Source organism: Austrofundulus limnaeus, unplaced genomic scaffold (assembly GCF_001266775.1).
Source record: "Austrofundulus limnaeus strain Quisiro unplaced genomic scaffold, Austrofundulus_limnaeus-1.0 Scaffold1270, whole genome shotgun sequence".
NCBI lineage: Eukaryota > Metazoa > Chordata > Actinopteri > Cyprinodontiformes > Rivulidae > Austrofundulus > Austrofundulus limnaeus.
This window is the reverse complement of record NW_013953672.1, coordinates 43,315-56,696: the sequence shown is the minus strand read 5'-3', so window position 1 is coordinate 56,696 and position 13,382 is coordinate 43,315. Positions and strand designations below refer to the sequence as shown.

Below are 13,382 nucleotides of genomic sequence, written 5' to 3'. Positions count from 1 at the left end.
ATATATTTATGTTTGTGGTTGTAATGTGACAAAATATGGAAAAGTTCAAGGGGTATGAATACTTTTGCAAACCACTGTAGGTAGGTGGGTGGTTAAGTTGGTTGATCAATAGAAAGACAGATGGGTGGATAGGTTGATCAGTCAGTAGACAGACAGACAGGTTGTTAGGTAGTTAGGTTGCTCAATAGACAGACAGACAGGTAGTTAGGTAGGTGGGTAAGTTAGTCGGTCAATAGAAAGACWGACAGATGGGTAGGTAGGTTGGTCGGTCTATAGACAGGTGTGTGGTAGTTAGATAGAAAGAAAGATAGATGGGTGGGTTGCTTGATAGACAGACAGACAGGTAGTGTAGATGGATAGGTAGGTAGGTAGGTAGGTGGGTGGGTGGTTAAGTTGGTTGGTCAGTAGAAAGACAGATGGGTGAGTGGGTGGGTAGATGGATAGAAATATAGATGATAGGTAGTTAGGTGAGTGTTTAAGTTGGTCGGTCAATTGAAAGACAGACAGATGGGTGGGTGGGTAGGTAGACAGAAATATAGATGATAGATAGTTAGGTGGGTGGGTGGTTAAGTTGGTTGGTCAATTGACAGGTAGATAGACAGACGGATGGACGGATAGGTGGGTAGGTAGGTTGCTCAATAGATATATTTAGACAGACAGACAGGTAGGTGCTCTTTGCATAAAAAAGAAATAGCAAAATCTTACAAATGATTCCTTTTGTTCCCAATAATTTATTTGATTTAAATCTGTGAAACGACATCATCACCATGTCTGCCACACAAAATAATCAATAACTTGTCTCCACCTGGTCCTGAGTGTCTGTCTGTCTGTCTTTCACCGTTTGTCTTCTGGAGGACACAAGTCTGTCTGTTTCTGGGATTCCCTTGTCTCTTCTTTCCGTTTGACATTTATTAACTTCCTCTTTTTGTGTCCTTGTCGTCCCTCTCGTCCTCCTCTATCTCATCAGATGCGAGTGGTGAAAGCATTCCGTAGTTCGCTGTACGAGGGCTGCGAGAAACCAGAATCCCGCAACTCCATCCACAACTTCATGGCCCACCCAGAGTTCCTCATCAACGACCTCATCCACAACATCCCGCTGATTGACGACACCGACGTGGACGACGAATCAGAGCTCAGCCGATACCAGCACCTGCACCCGGCCCTCCGCAAGCCGCCCCCTCCACCCGCTCAGCCCCCGGCCCGCACCCGGCCCACCCGTCCTTACCGCCAGCACAGCCTCCCGGTGACACCGTGCAACCGAAACAACAACAACAACAGCAGCAGCAGCGACACCGCCGTCAGCAACAAACACAGCATCAGTAAAGACCCGAGCCAGAGCCGCCATCACAAACACCACCATCATCATCATCATCATCACCATGGCAGAGACCGGCCACTGAAACTCCCCGCCCCTCACCCGGCGCATCTCTTCTGCGTGGAGACCTCCTTATAACCAGGTCAGGCCAAAAGGATGATGGAACGGTGGAGTGGGGGGGAGATAAGGGCTGAGGACACACGGTGACATTTTCATCCAGCCTGCCTCACGCCACGCTCACAGGACGGAGCAAAGGACGAAGGAGGCAGGCGAGGGAACAATGATCGGAGACTCATGACTGCAACTTTTTCCTCCATTTGCCCTCCTCCAGCCCAACTCCCCCCGCCCCCCTTCCTCCGTTCACCCCACCAGGCTTTGCTCCGACCTCGCGCTCGCTCATTCCTCTCGAAGACGGGCGGAGCCGGCACCCGAACATCCCTCAACGCATCGGGGGGGCCGCCTTGCACTGTCACCACCACCTACCTGACTGCAGCCACTTTAACGTCGCTCCTCCGCTCGCGATACCTGTGAAATTAATTTTGTCAGAACCCCCCCACCCCCCCAAAAAAAGAACATCGCTCATTTGTTTCCTAAGGTCCGCTCTTCTTTTTCAGTCTGTGAACGTGTTCTGTCTCGTCTCATCTAAAGAAAAAACAAACAAAAAAAAAGTGACAAAAACAGAAACGACATTAATTTCAATTCAATAGTTGGTAGAACTGCCGGCGAACTGAAAGATGGAGGCATCAGGTTGAATGTTTTTAGGAAGCCACAGCACTGAGCTCTTCATGTTCATCACCGGGGATTTTCCTGGCCCGGGTCCACCCAGACCTGTTCTCTGTTGCCATCAGAGTGTGTGAGAGGCAAACACACATGTTTGGGTGTTTCTGTTGCGTCCCCGTCTCTTCATGTTCCTTTGTCTTCTTCGTCCCTTCCTCTCTTAAGTCGTTTTGTTAGAGGGCCTTTTTTCTTTTTTGGAAAAAAGCTGGAAGCTAGTGAAGCATTAACCCTTTAAACGCCATCACACGCACGATGGCCCTTTAAGACTAACRTGCCCTCACCTCGCTCCCGCCCATCGGCTCATCTCCGCCGCGTAACCAGGAAGTTCGTTTGAACGCGGTCATCCTCAGCCACCTGCTCGATCCGCGGCAGTGTTCAGTTTGAAAGCTCGCTCAGGACTATCAGGTACAACCAATGAGAGCTCACCTGTCCTCATGTCCCGCCCCTCAATGTCACAACGTGTTTCTCATAACTAACAGGAAGTTCTCCTGGGAAAGCTTTCCTGCTGGACGTTGGATGACATCATTGGTGCCAGTGGTGGGCACAGTTATGCTAAAACCAAAACTAGCGTCTAATTTAGCAGATTTGGAAACTGTTAGCGGACCAATTAAATTCCACAATAAATTCACACGTAGTTAAACTAACCTTTTACTGCTGTTTATCTCAAATTAAACAAAAAAATATCTCCTCATACAAGCAACACTGGACATGTCAGGCACTGTGTGTAGCATGTAGCATCTTTAGCAGCTAAACTTCAAACTAAGAGCATCGAAGACATAAAATCACATTTAACAATATTTAATAAACGAATACAAAAATTGACTACATACAAAATATGGTAGAGAAAGTATTTGTTTTTGTTGTTTGTCTAACTTCAAACTGTATTTATAAAACATGAACTTGATCAAAGACATGCTTTTATTCTGGAAGTGTCACAAGTTATACAGAGCTATAACTCTGGTTTGGATTGGCTGATTTGAAACAGATGATCCCACCCACCTTCAAATTTACCCAATAGAAAACTAGCAACAGGTTCGTGATTAGCATTATCAGCGCTAAGATCCTTATTTAGTGGGTTAGTGGTTAGTGAAGCTAACGTTTTGGTTAGCTGTGCCCACCACTGATTGGCACCATAACGACCCAACAACTTTAAAGCTCATTAATCAAGTTGTTTATTGATTAATCAGTTAAAGTCAAGAAAATTTTATTTTTTATGTACTTATTGGAGATTCTTATCAAACAATCCATGAGTTGACTTTTACATAAACAAAAAAACTGACAGTGTTTTCGGCTGAATATTTACGCATAAAGAGAAGTTTACAAAAGAAAAAAAAACTTTTGGATTGGTCAGCTCAGACGAAGCTCCGCCTACTAGACTTTTCCAACTCAAAAATTTGAAAATAGTTGAGCCAAAGTTGGCAAATTTTAATGTTTTTTCGTAATTATTCTACTAAACAATTACATTTTTGTTCCCGTTGGAGCGGATAGAAGCAGGAAAACGTTACGTTTAAATTAAACATTTCAATGAACTTTAAGRGCGTTTCCTGAAACGGCTGCCTGGTCAGCGTTCTCATCCAGACATAAACTAAACGGCGTTTTGTTTGAGCGGGGGTAATTTTCATACATCAGAGCTGGTTTACATTCCCGCAGATCATAACATTCCAGACCAGGTGAGCGAGCCGAGCCACCCCCATGTTGCATCAGGTGTGGGTAAATCGATGTCACTCAGAACAATGCAAACCCTCCTCCCAGTGTCTGACCCCTGACCCCCTACAGACCGGCCCCTCAGAGGAAGGCAGACGATATGCAACAGACTGCCGTGTTGACACGCCCGAACACAGCGAGCCACACGTCTGTCCTGCCACTCGTTTCAGGATGTTTGCAGGGCTCTCTGGGAACCCCCCATCCTCGCACACCTGTACAGAACTCTTCGTCTTCTCTGACGCTCATCGTCGTCGTCGTCGCAGCGGGGCGGCGACCGTGTATCGGTCTGTCTGTTTTAACGCATGCATTTGGTATCATTAATGTCACTCTTTATGTGTTGGTAACTCATTTAGGCTACTGTCACTTCTGTGTGATGTTCTCTCTCTCTCCACATCTGCTATCTTCCTCTTCATCGCACACACATCTGTAGGAAACACACACACACACTAAACGACAGGGGCAATCATCTGCAGTGGTGTATATTTTGCAGCTCCAGACGTCTCCGTCCCTCCACATTACCCGTTTCACAGAAGGCGAAACACAAATGTGAAAAAGAATATATTTATCGAAAAATTATAAAAAGTGTACAACTGCACCACGACTGTACAGATCGCTCCGAAAACGTGCACACGTGCATCTTTGATTTTACAGGTACTATGTTCCTGTGACACTTTTTTTATGTTTCTTTCGTTTTATTCCTATTTGCTTTTTGTAAAGAGAGGAACAACAAAAATGGAAGCGCTTGTATATTATTATTATTATTATTAATTCTTGAGTTTTTTTCCTCCACCGGTGCTCCCACTGATGGAAAAAAAAGACAGTTGCACATTCTCCTGAGCATATTCTGAGGGCTGCGTTTTCTCTCCGTCCCAACAGGCCCTGAGGCGTGCGGACAAACCTGGAGTCCTTTAAGACCCGGAGACGCCGCTCTGTAAATAACCAACAGGTGACAGGATTGTACCTCATACAAAGTAACTAATATTTGGGGGGTTATGGGGGGTCGCCGCAGAGCTAGAGACTGCAGAAGTGGCAGTGCCCCCTCGCACTGTTTAGGCTGCTCTTTTAGATCTGCCACAGGGTGTTTTTACTGCCACCTTATCCGAGAGTTAACTTTTTTCATGATTTCATTTTTACATACTGCTATAAATATACACGGCGCTGTTCCGCTGACAGAAAACGCAGCCTTAACCGTGCTGAAATTAAAACAAACAAAAAGACTAAAAAAAGTTTTAAAAAAACCGAACAAAAAATTTAAAAAAGCAAAAAATATAAAAGATTATTGAATATATTAAAGAGTTACCTGCCTGTTATTTAAGCGAATAAATATCTATATATGAGGAAGAACACACCTGTATACTGTAGACTAAATCTGTATTGAAATCTAAGAGAATTTAATGGGAAATAAGTCCAACAACTTTTGTCTGTATGAAAGAAAAAAAATACATCAAAGTATTCTACAATAATAACTTTGACAAAGTCTGTGTGSTCCTGTGTTGTTTGTTCGGGTTTTTCAATCTTCCGAAACTCAACCTGAGTTTGTTCGTTTTGTAAAATGTAAATAAAAATCAGGTTGTGATTATTTGCAGAACTCATAAATGCATATTTTATTAGCGCAGTTCTTACAAGAAAMACTAGCTGATTCGTATTTTTTGATGCAGCCGGAGCTCAAACCTGCAGCCTCAGGATTGTGAGACAGCTGAGCCTCCACAGCTCCAGAGGAGAATCTATCAAATATTGAAATTTTAGGGGAAATAAGGTAATTTTAAATTTTATGGCAGCAAAAAAGGCTCTTTAAACTTGCTCCAGGTTCATGTTTTCCAGTGAAGCGTCTCTTCTTTTACCTGTAGGACCTGCGGAAACCAGGTCTGGAGGTTTTAACGAGAACATTGTCGAAGACTTGTCTTGATGTAGGACTCTGCTGGTCCAATAATCCTGGATGACATCATCCTTGACCATCACATCAAAATGACCGAAACTCAGTTTCTGATCTCTGCTTTTTAAAATACATTTTGACAAAAGCAGGTCCAGCTAGAGATCCGGCTTGATTTGTGTTTCTAATCAGGATAAATCATTAATTGGTCTGAATCCTATTTTTAGTTGTTTATACTATTTATCATAACTTTGGCTTCATTCAACAATTTAAAAACTGGTCTTCTGTAGTTTGGAATCTAATTTGGACACAAGTCAAAACAGTCTCAGAGAAGGCGTATTTTTCCAATTAGATTTAAATAGGTCATGTGACTAGGCTCTAGTGGGCTTATAGGCCATACTTTTTAAATACTGTCACGTTCAATACCAGGGTATTACCACAAAACAATACCACCCAAACCTAATAAATTTGTGCAAACATGTCAGAATTCTTCATAAAAGGCCAGATCAATGAACGCTAGTTTCAGTTACTTCAGAGGTTTCTGTGCGTAAACAAACAAATATCAGTCTGCAATCAGTCACAAATTCTGCTTTTTAATTGTTAAAGGCAGACCATGCTCCTCGTGATCCACTGTCCTGCAGGTTTTAGACGTTTCGCTGCTTCTGAACTGATTAAAAATTTAAATTACCTAATCAGAATGTCAACGGGTTTAGCAGACGCCTGTCAGTCACCGTTTCATTTCAGTCAGATGTGCTGCAGCAGGGAAACATGTAAAACATGCGAGTCAAAAGAAATAGGGTTGAAAACATCCAGGGTTAGGAAATTACAGAGAACTCAAGGTGCAGATTTTTGTTTTTAATGAATTTGTTGAGTGGTCTTTGATTTTAATACCTTTAACACAATGTAAAAAATGCTTTGCTGTTTGAGCAAGTTTTATACTTTTTTTTTAAACTTTTATTGAGTCTGACACCAAGGCTTTCCTATATTTTGTTTGCTATTTTCATACTTAAACACTATTATTGTTTTTACAGGATGTTAACTGTACGGCCCTGCTTTGTGTGCTTCCATTAAACGAGGACTTGTTCATTTGCTCTGACAACCTTTACCAGACTTGACCCAAATGTTCAGGAAAACTTAGACCTTTATCGGCAGAGAGCTTGCTGTTCAGAGAGAGAAAAAGAGATGAATTAATATCAACAGTACAGAACAAGACTCAGATATATGATACTCAACTGAAAGTAAATGTGATTTATTTCTTCGACAATCGGCAAAAAACATTTGCCTCAAACAAAATGTGTTCAAAATTAAACATTTACACTTTATTAAACATGATGGAAATCAACTCTGACAGCAGTTTGTGTAACTTTATGTACATTTTCATCTGAAGATACTATATACAATGAGACTGTGTCAGCGTCKCTCCGAGTAAAGGAGCAGCTGTAGTAAAAAAAAAAAAAAAAAAAAATTGCTGACAGCATCAACAGCTATAAGTGTTGCACAATGTTGGTAAAATATAAATTCCATATACCGTTTGTTACCGATACTACCTTTACAAAAATACCAGGCCACGTTGGCGGCAGCGTGTCCAGCCTCTTCACCTCCCATCAGCAGAATCCACTTTAGCATAAAGAAAAATAGGTGGTGCTAAATGAAAGTATTCTTCTGTACAGAGGTGTTGGTTCACAAAGAGAACTATTCTTAGCAAAACAAAATATATTTGTAAAAGACTTTTTTTTWAATAGAATTTGTTTCCAATTGGACAGAATTTAAAATAACTCTTTGTGGACCATCACCATCTTAACATGTTAAAAACCAACTAAGTTTTATCGTTACAACAAAAATATCTGAGCGAAATGCTCAAGATCCGATAACTGGATCCAACAAGTGTGTGAAAATAAAAGTACTACAGTTGCTGCTGAGCAGTGAGGCCTGTAGAAAAACAAAGTCTTCTGGTCTGATCCTTACCATGGAGCCAAGCAGGTAAAGGTGTTCAGAAAGCCACTCATCCCGCATGGTGGAGCGACCTAGAAGAAACTGTCAACAAGGTTTAGCAGTAACGTGTACTCAACCCATCATCATCAAAACAAAAGTAACGACATGCACAATCTCCGGCTCTTATGTAATCTTAATTAATTCAGTGTTCCTCCCCCCCAGCAGCCGTTCAGAAGCTCAGTCTCAAAATCAAAAAACAGAGAGAAGTACTTGACCCTACATTTTGAGCGCCGTGCTTGCACTCGCTGCACACTTTGTGCAGAACTCCACTGACACGTGGTTCTTGTCTACGTGCAGACACACGCCACCAGATGACTCTTTCTCCGCCACTTTCACCCGCTTCCTGGGCAACGCGTAATCATGGTCGTTTGAGTCTGGCCCCTGGAAAAGCGAGGAAGATAATTTCATCCCATTCACACCGCTCAGCCTGGACAAGAGCTGGGCTAACATGCTCTCATTGGCCAGCACAGCCCTCAGATACCTGGTTTCATCTTCTAACTCCTCCATGCGTTTTGTCAGCGAGGAGTTCTCCCGTTTGAGCACGCCGTTTTCTGTCGAGAGGACGTCCACTTGCTTCTCCAGGCTGCTGACATATTCTTTCTTCTTTAAACGATTCAATCTGGCAGCGATGGCGTTTTTGTTGACATGGTGCGACCGGTTCTCTTTGCTCTTCATCCTGAGGTCCGACATGGTTCTCTCCGGAGACGAGGCAGCCGAAACTTCAACACCAGAGCTTTGGTTTGTGACGTCATATCCGCTGAAATCTGCTAGGTCGATGTCGAAGAGAGAAGAAGAACTATCTTTTTCTAGAGTCCATTTTAGGTCTTCGAACAGGTCATCAAGTTCAGCTCCAGCAGGATCCGACTCATCGGCGGGGAAATCCTCAGATGGCGCCAGGAGATCTTCACCCACAACATCCACCACCTCAACCTCCTCGGACTGAACCTCTATGGTGTTCATGCGGCTTCTTCTTCTGGTGATCATTGTGGCGACAGCTGGACCACAAAGATACCAACTGGAACAAATCCTTGATTTCTACACCTGCAAATACATAAAATAATTTATAAAAATTATTTAAACCAATAAAGATAAACATCACAGACAACAATTAAACAAACACTAAACCTAACCATTCAGTAAATACATTTTAAGCTTTGTCTAAAAAGCTTCATTACACATAAATTTCACAACCCATTGTGTGTATTTCTAGGTAAAATTAGAATTTGATAGTTACAAAAATCAAAAAGTAAATATCTTAAATGTATTTATTTAGATTCTAGATTAATGAAACTGGCTGTTTTTGATTAGGTCTAAAAGGTTTTCTGATAGAAACCAACACTAAATTAAAATTACGACATTTTACTGCAGTAGTGGAGTTCAAAGTGTGCTTTTATGTAACCAAGACTTCATCCAAAAGCCAATGTGTTATAAATAAGTTAGCTAAACGGGTTCTTTCAGCCGATTGAAACTTGTTTTGTAAACAGATTTCAACAAAGATATTCCAGGCATGAGTTTCTAAAGAACACTCTAACCATAGAACACCAAAAACTAATCATTATTATATAAAACCTAAAAACCAGGAGAAAAACAGCTCAGCTGCAGCATCTGACGTGTCACCCTTACGTTTGACCAACGTTATTACCGACCTGTAGCTAACGCTGTTAGCTTTACAGTATATTCAATATAAAGCTTATTTAATTATAATTTACTACAAATTTGAAGCCAACATGCCAATGCTAAAAACGTTATTCGCTGTTTAGAGTAAAGATATAATCAACAAATTGGTGTTTTGCAATCGTTATAATCCCTTTCGTCATCTAAGGCCTTTATTAGCCCAGCTAGCCTAGCCTAGCCTAGCACCGAGCTTTCAAGATTAGCATCCAGCTAAGGAAACTATCCAGTTTCCTGCCGGGTTTAGCTAACTCTTTTGAGACAAATATCACGTGCGCGCTAGGCTTTAATGTACCGTACGTAACATTAAAACAAACAACGTTATTAAAATAACTTAGCTAAATGCTAGCTTAGCTAAACAAAAAGAAACTAATGACGAATGACGCAGCTTCTCATCTTTTCATCCACACGAACTTACTGTTCCGTTTGAAATGTAGTTTCAGCAACGATTATTAGCTATTAAACTGACGTCCTTCGAGTAAAAAAGGTCGAATTGTTTTTATTTACCTTAAACCTTTTCAGTGCGGCGCTAAGCGGTAAAACTGGATGCGTGTGCAGCGTGTCTTCTTTCGGTTTCTTCAATGCTCGTTTTACGACAGCTTCAGTTACATTACCGCCACCTGCAGGTCGGACTCTATAACTGCAGCATCCAAATAGCTTTTCTATGCCCTGCCACTTGTGCTTCTCCGAAGTGGTTTGCACATCGTTTTACTATGTTCTAATTATTGTTTTTAACCTTAGGTGCCACAGCTTATTTGTTGCTGTGACAGTTTTCTTCAAACATGAGTCTGTTATTGAGATGTTAATATATTTAAATACACTGCTCAGAAAGAAAAACACTAACATTGATCTGAATCAATGAAATATTCTTATTGAATATTTTCATCTGAACAAAGTTGAATGTGCTGACAGCTTGAGAAACTGTAAATGTGGCTAACTGGACAGTTTGACTTACTTGGAGTTAGTGTTTCATATAACCAAGACCATAGAAATAAATTGGCATAAATTTTATCCCTAAAGGAAAAATTTAACACATTTGTCTGCAGAGCACAGCCCGACACTTAAAGTGTTGCTTGATATGTAGAAATGTGATTATTTAATGTATTAAGAGACTTTAGCTGATGTTAGGTACAGATTACAGTGCTTTATTTATGACTAATCAGAATATTTATTTCAAGTGAACTTTAATGAAAAAACATTTTATTAAAACTCCAAAACACAATGTTATGCTGGTATAGATTTTATTTTTGACAGATTGTACAGCAATTACACTGATTAATATTCTTCACCATCTTCATCTTCCTCTCCCAGGCTGTCGGTTCCAACCTCCTCATAATCCTTCTCCAGAGCTGCCATGTCCTCCCGGGCCTCAGAGAACTCCCCCTCCTCCATCCCCTCTCCTACGTACCAGTGGACGAAGGCCCTCTTGGCGTACATCAGGTCAAACTTGTGGTCCAGTCGGGCCCAGGCCTCTGCGATGGCGGTGGTGTTGCTCAGCATGCACACGGCCCTCTGGACCTTGGCCAGGTCTCCACCGGGGACCACRGTGGGKGGCTGGTAGTTGATGCCAACCTTGAAGCCGGTGGGACACCAGTCCACAAACTGGATGCTGCGTTTGGTCTTGATGTTGGCGATGGCGGCGTTGACGTCTTTGGGCACCACGTCTCCRCGGTACAGCAGGCAGCAGGCCATGTACTTGCCGTGTCGAGGGTCACACTTCACCATCTGATTGGCCGGCTCGAAACAGGCGCTGGTGATYTCTGACACGGTCAGCTGCTCGTGGTACGCCTTCTCAGCAGAGATGACCGGGGCGTAGGTGGCCAGGGGGAAGTGGATTCGAGGGTACGGCACCAGGTTGGTCTGGAACTCAGTCAGGTCCACGTTCAGGGCGCCGTCGAAGCGAAGAGAGGCGGTGATGGAGGACACAATCTGGCTGATCAGCCTGTTCAGGTTGGTGTAGGTGGGACGCTCGATGTCCAGGTTCCTGCGGCAGATGTCGTAGATGGCCTCGTTGTCCACCATGAAGGCGCAGTCCGAGTGCTCCAGGGTGGTGTGGGTGGTCAGGATGGCGTTGTAGGGCTCCACCACGGCAGTGGACACCTGGGGAGCCGGGTAGACAGAGAACTCCAGCTTGGACTTCTTGCCGTAGTCCACAGACAGACGCTCCATCAGCAGGGAGGTGAAACCAGAACCAGTGCCCCCACCAAAGCTGTGGAAGACCAGGAAGCCCTGAAGACCTGTGCACTGGTCCGCCTGAGGACAGASAACACATTTAGTCATTTCACTGCCTTCATTAAAAYCTGAAGAGCTTTGAATTGACCGTACTCACCAGTTTGCGGATCCTTTCCAGAACCAGGTCAATGATCTCCTTCCCGATGGTGTAGTGTCCACGGGCGTAGTTGTTGGCAGCATCCTCCTTACCGGTGATCAGCTGCTCAGGATGGAACAGCTGCCGGTAGGTTCCAGTGCGCACCTCATCTGATTGGGTGAGGAATTTAAAATCACTTGTGGTTCCTACATTTCACTTCACTCTACTTTGTGTTTAATATAAACAAATATGGCTCTGCTTACCGATGACAGTGGGCTCCAGATCCACAAAAACAGCTCTGGGGACATGTTTTCCTGATCCAGTTTCACTGAAGAAAGTGTTGAAGGAATCATCTCCTCCTCCGATGGTTTTGTCACTCGGCATCTGGCCGTCCGGCTGGATTCCATGCTCCAGGCAATAAAGTTCCCAGCAGGCATTGCCAATCTGGACTCCGGCCTGACCAACGTGTACTGAGATGCACTCACGCTGAGAGAGAAACAAAAAGTTAAAAAATTGTTTTCATAATAGCTAGACTTGGGTAGTTCTGAATTTTAATCTAGCATTTATGAAAGCCTAGCACTGAAGAGAAAAAGGACTTGTTTTATTGCTCTTTACCTGAAGGAGTAAAAGGATGGGGGGAGGGGGGTACAAAAGGGCTTTTGTGAGGAGGGAGGGGGAAGGATCTAGAACTACAACATTGTGACAGTCATTTGATTTATGAGAAATTCACCAAAATTAACTGGAATAATCAGAAGTGTAGGCATAAATAAATTAATACAAAATCTTAGTTCAGAGATAATYTGTGTTCAGTAGAATAATCCCACAGCTGTGGTTCATTAATTAGTCTTCCTTTTTAAGTAACAGACATTTGTTTTAAAAATCAACAACTGAAGTAACAAAAACCTAGACACGTGTAAAAAAAATCAGCGGTGTGAATCAGAGCCACGCTGTCTTTATCAAATAGTTAATAAAAACCGGAAGTACACTCGTGACTGGCTGCGGCCTGTTGAGAAAACTTCTTAAAAAGTTGTTTTCATTCGGTTTTTAAAGCTACACTTACAGTAAAACACGGTTTGATCATTTTAAGACGAAGTTACCAGAGTAAAAAGTTTGATTATCGGTAATATTACAGGTTAAAACGTCGAGTGAAAACCAGTCTGCCATTCAGCTCATTTGCCGGACAAACTTTCAAAAGCTGTTCACTAATTTACACGAGTCCGTTTCGATAAGTTAGAATTAAAACTTTCTTACCATGTTTCTAGCAGCTCAAAAAAGTTCAGTTTCTGAATGAGGAAGGCGGGAAATTAAAGTTTGCTCCCACACTGTGACTTTTATCAGTCTTGTGTAAGAGGCGACTGAGGAACCGTTTTCTAGGCGGGGCCATTTATACCTGCGCTACACCGGAAATGCGTTCTTCTTTCTGATTGGTCGAATGTCACGTGACCGTCCTTCGWGTTGATTTAAATCACGTCAGCTTGTGTGACATTCCGCTGCACTGACATACCACGAGCTCTGCAGGAAATAAGTATGGCAGGCCAATTTAATCATTTCATAGACAGACAGGCACTACACAAAATCAAAAACCTTCATAAATTTAACAGGTTAAAGATAAACGTTTGTCTTGTTTATGTTTTCATTCATCGGATCGGAATGATGTCACGTTTTATATTTCCACATGTTTTGGGCTTTCAGCTGCACACACACACACACACACACACACACACACACACACACACACACACACA

General features: G+C 42.6%; 3 protein-coding genes across 4 annotated transcripts in view; 1 reads left to right on the top strand and 2 right to left on the bottom strand.

Moving 5' to 3' along the window:
• Positions 1–7,131, top strand: part of LOC106534800 (plasma membrane calcium-transporting ATPase 3) — a gene marked incomplete at its 5' end in the record, with an annotated part of 18,845 nt that extends 11,714 nt beyond the window's left edge. The window contains 1 exon segment of the mRNA XM_014031561.1: positions 968–7,131. Within this exon segment, the coding sequence (XP_013887015.1) occupies positions 968–1,453 (486 nt within the window).
• Positions 6,900–9,940, bottom strand: crebzf (CREB/ATF bZIP transcription factor). 2 transcript variants are annotated; one of them, XM_014031562.1, is made up of 5 exons: positions 9,837–9,940; positions 8,140–8,699; positions 7,879–8,039; positions 7,632–7,700; positions 6,900–7,283 (listed from the first exon to the last, which is right to left on the bottom strand). In XM_014031562.1, the coding sequence occupies exons 2-3, from the start codon at positions 8,640–8,642 to the stop codon at positions 7,991–7,993; spliced, it is 552 nt and encodes a 183-aa protein (XP_013887016.1). In that variant the 5' UTR covers positions 8,643–8,699; positions 9,837–9,940; the 3' UTR covers positions 6,900–7,283; positions 7,632–7,700; positions 7,879–7,990. The 2 variants fall into 2 exon arrangements, with proteins under 2 accessions (XP_013887016.1, XP_013887017.1); XM_014031563.1 differs by lacking the exon at positions 9,837–9,940 and adding an exon at positions 9,748–9,817.
• A 613-nt stretch (positions 9,941–10,553) lies between these two features.
• LOC106534799 (tubulin alpha chain) lies at positions 10,554–13,057 on the bottom strand. The gene is made up of 4 exons (XM_014031560.1): positions 12,889–13,057; positions 11,901–12,123; positions 11,659–11,807; positions 10,554–11,582 (listed from the first exon to the last, which is right to left on the bottom strand). The coding sequence occupies exons 1-4, from the start codon at positions 12,889–12,891 to the stop codon at positions 10,605–10,607; spliced, it is 1,353 nt and encodes a 450-aa protein (XP_013887014.1). The 5' UTR covers positions 12,892–13,057; the 3' UTR covers positions 10,554–10,604.
• Positions 13,058–13,382: the final 325 nt, after the last annotated feature.

Bases quoted from the DNA above. Each gene is read 5' to 3' on its own strand.
- crebzf (XM_014031562.1), bottom strand. From the start codon at position 8,642: ATGATCACCAGAAGAAGAAGCCGCATGAACACCATAGAGGTTCAGTCC. The intron at 8,040-8,139 runs GTATCTGAGGGC...TCGCTTTTCCAG, and splicing joins GAGTTAGAAGATGAAACCAG to GGGCCAGACTCAAACGACCA.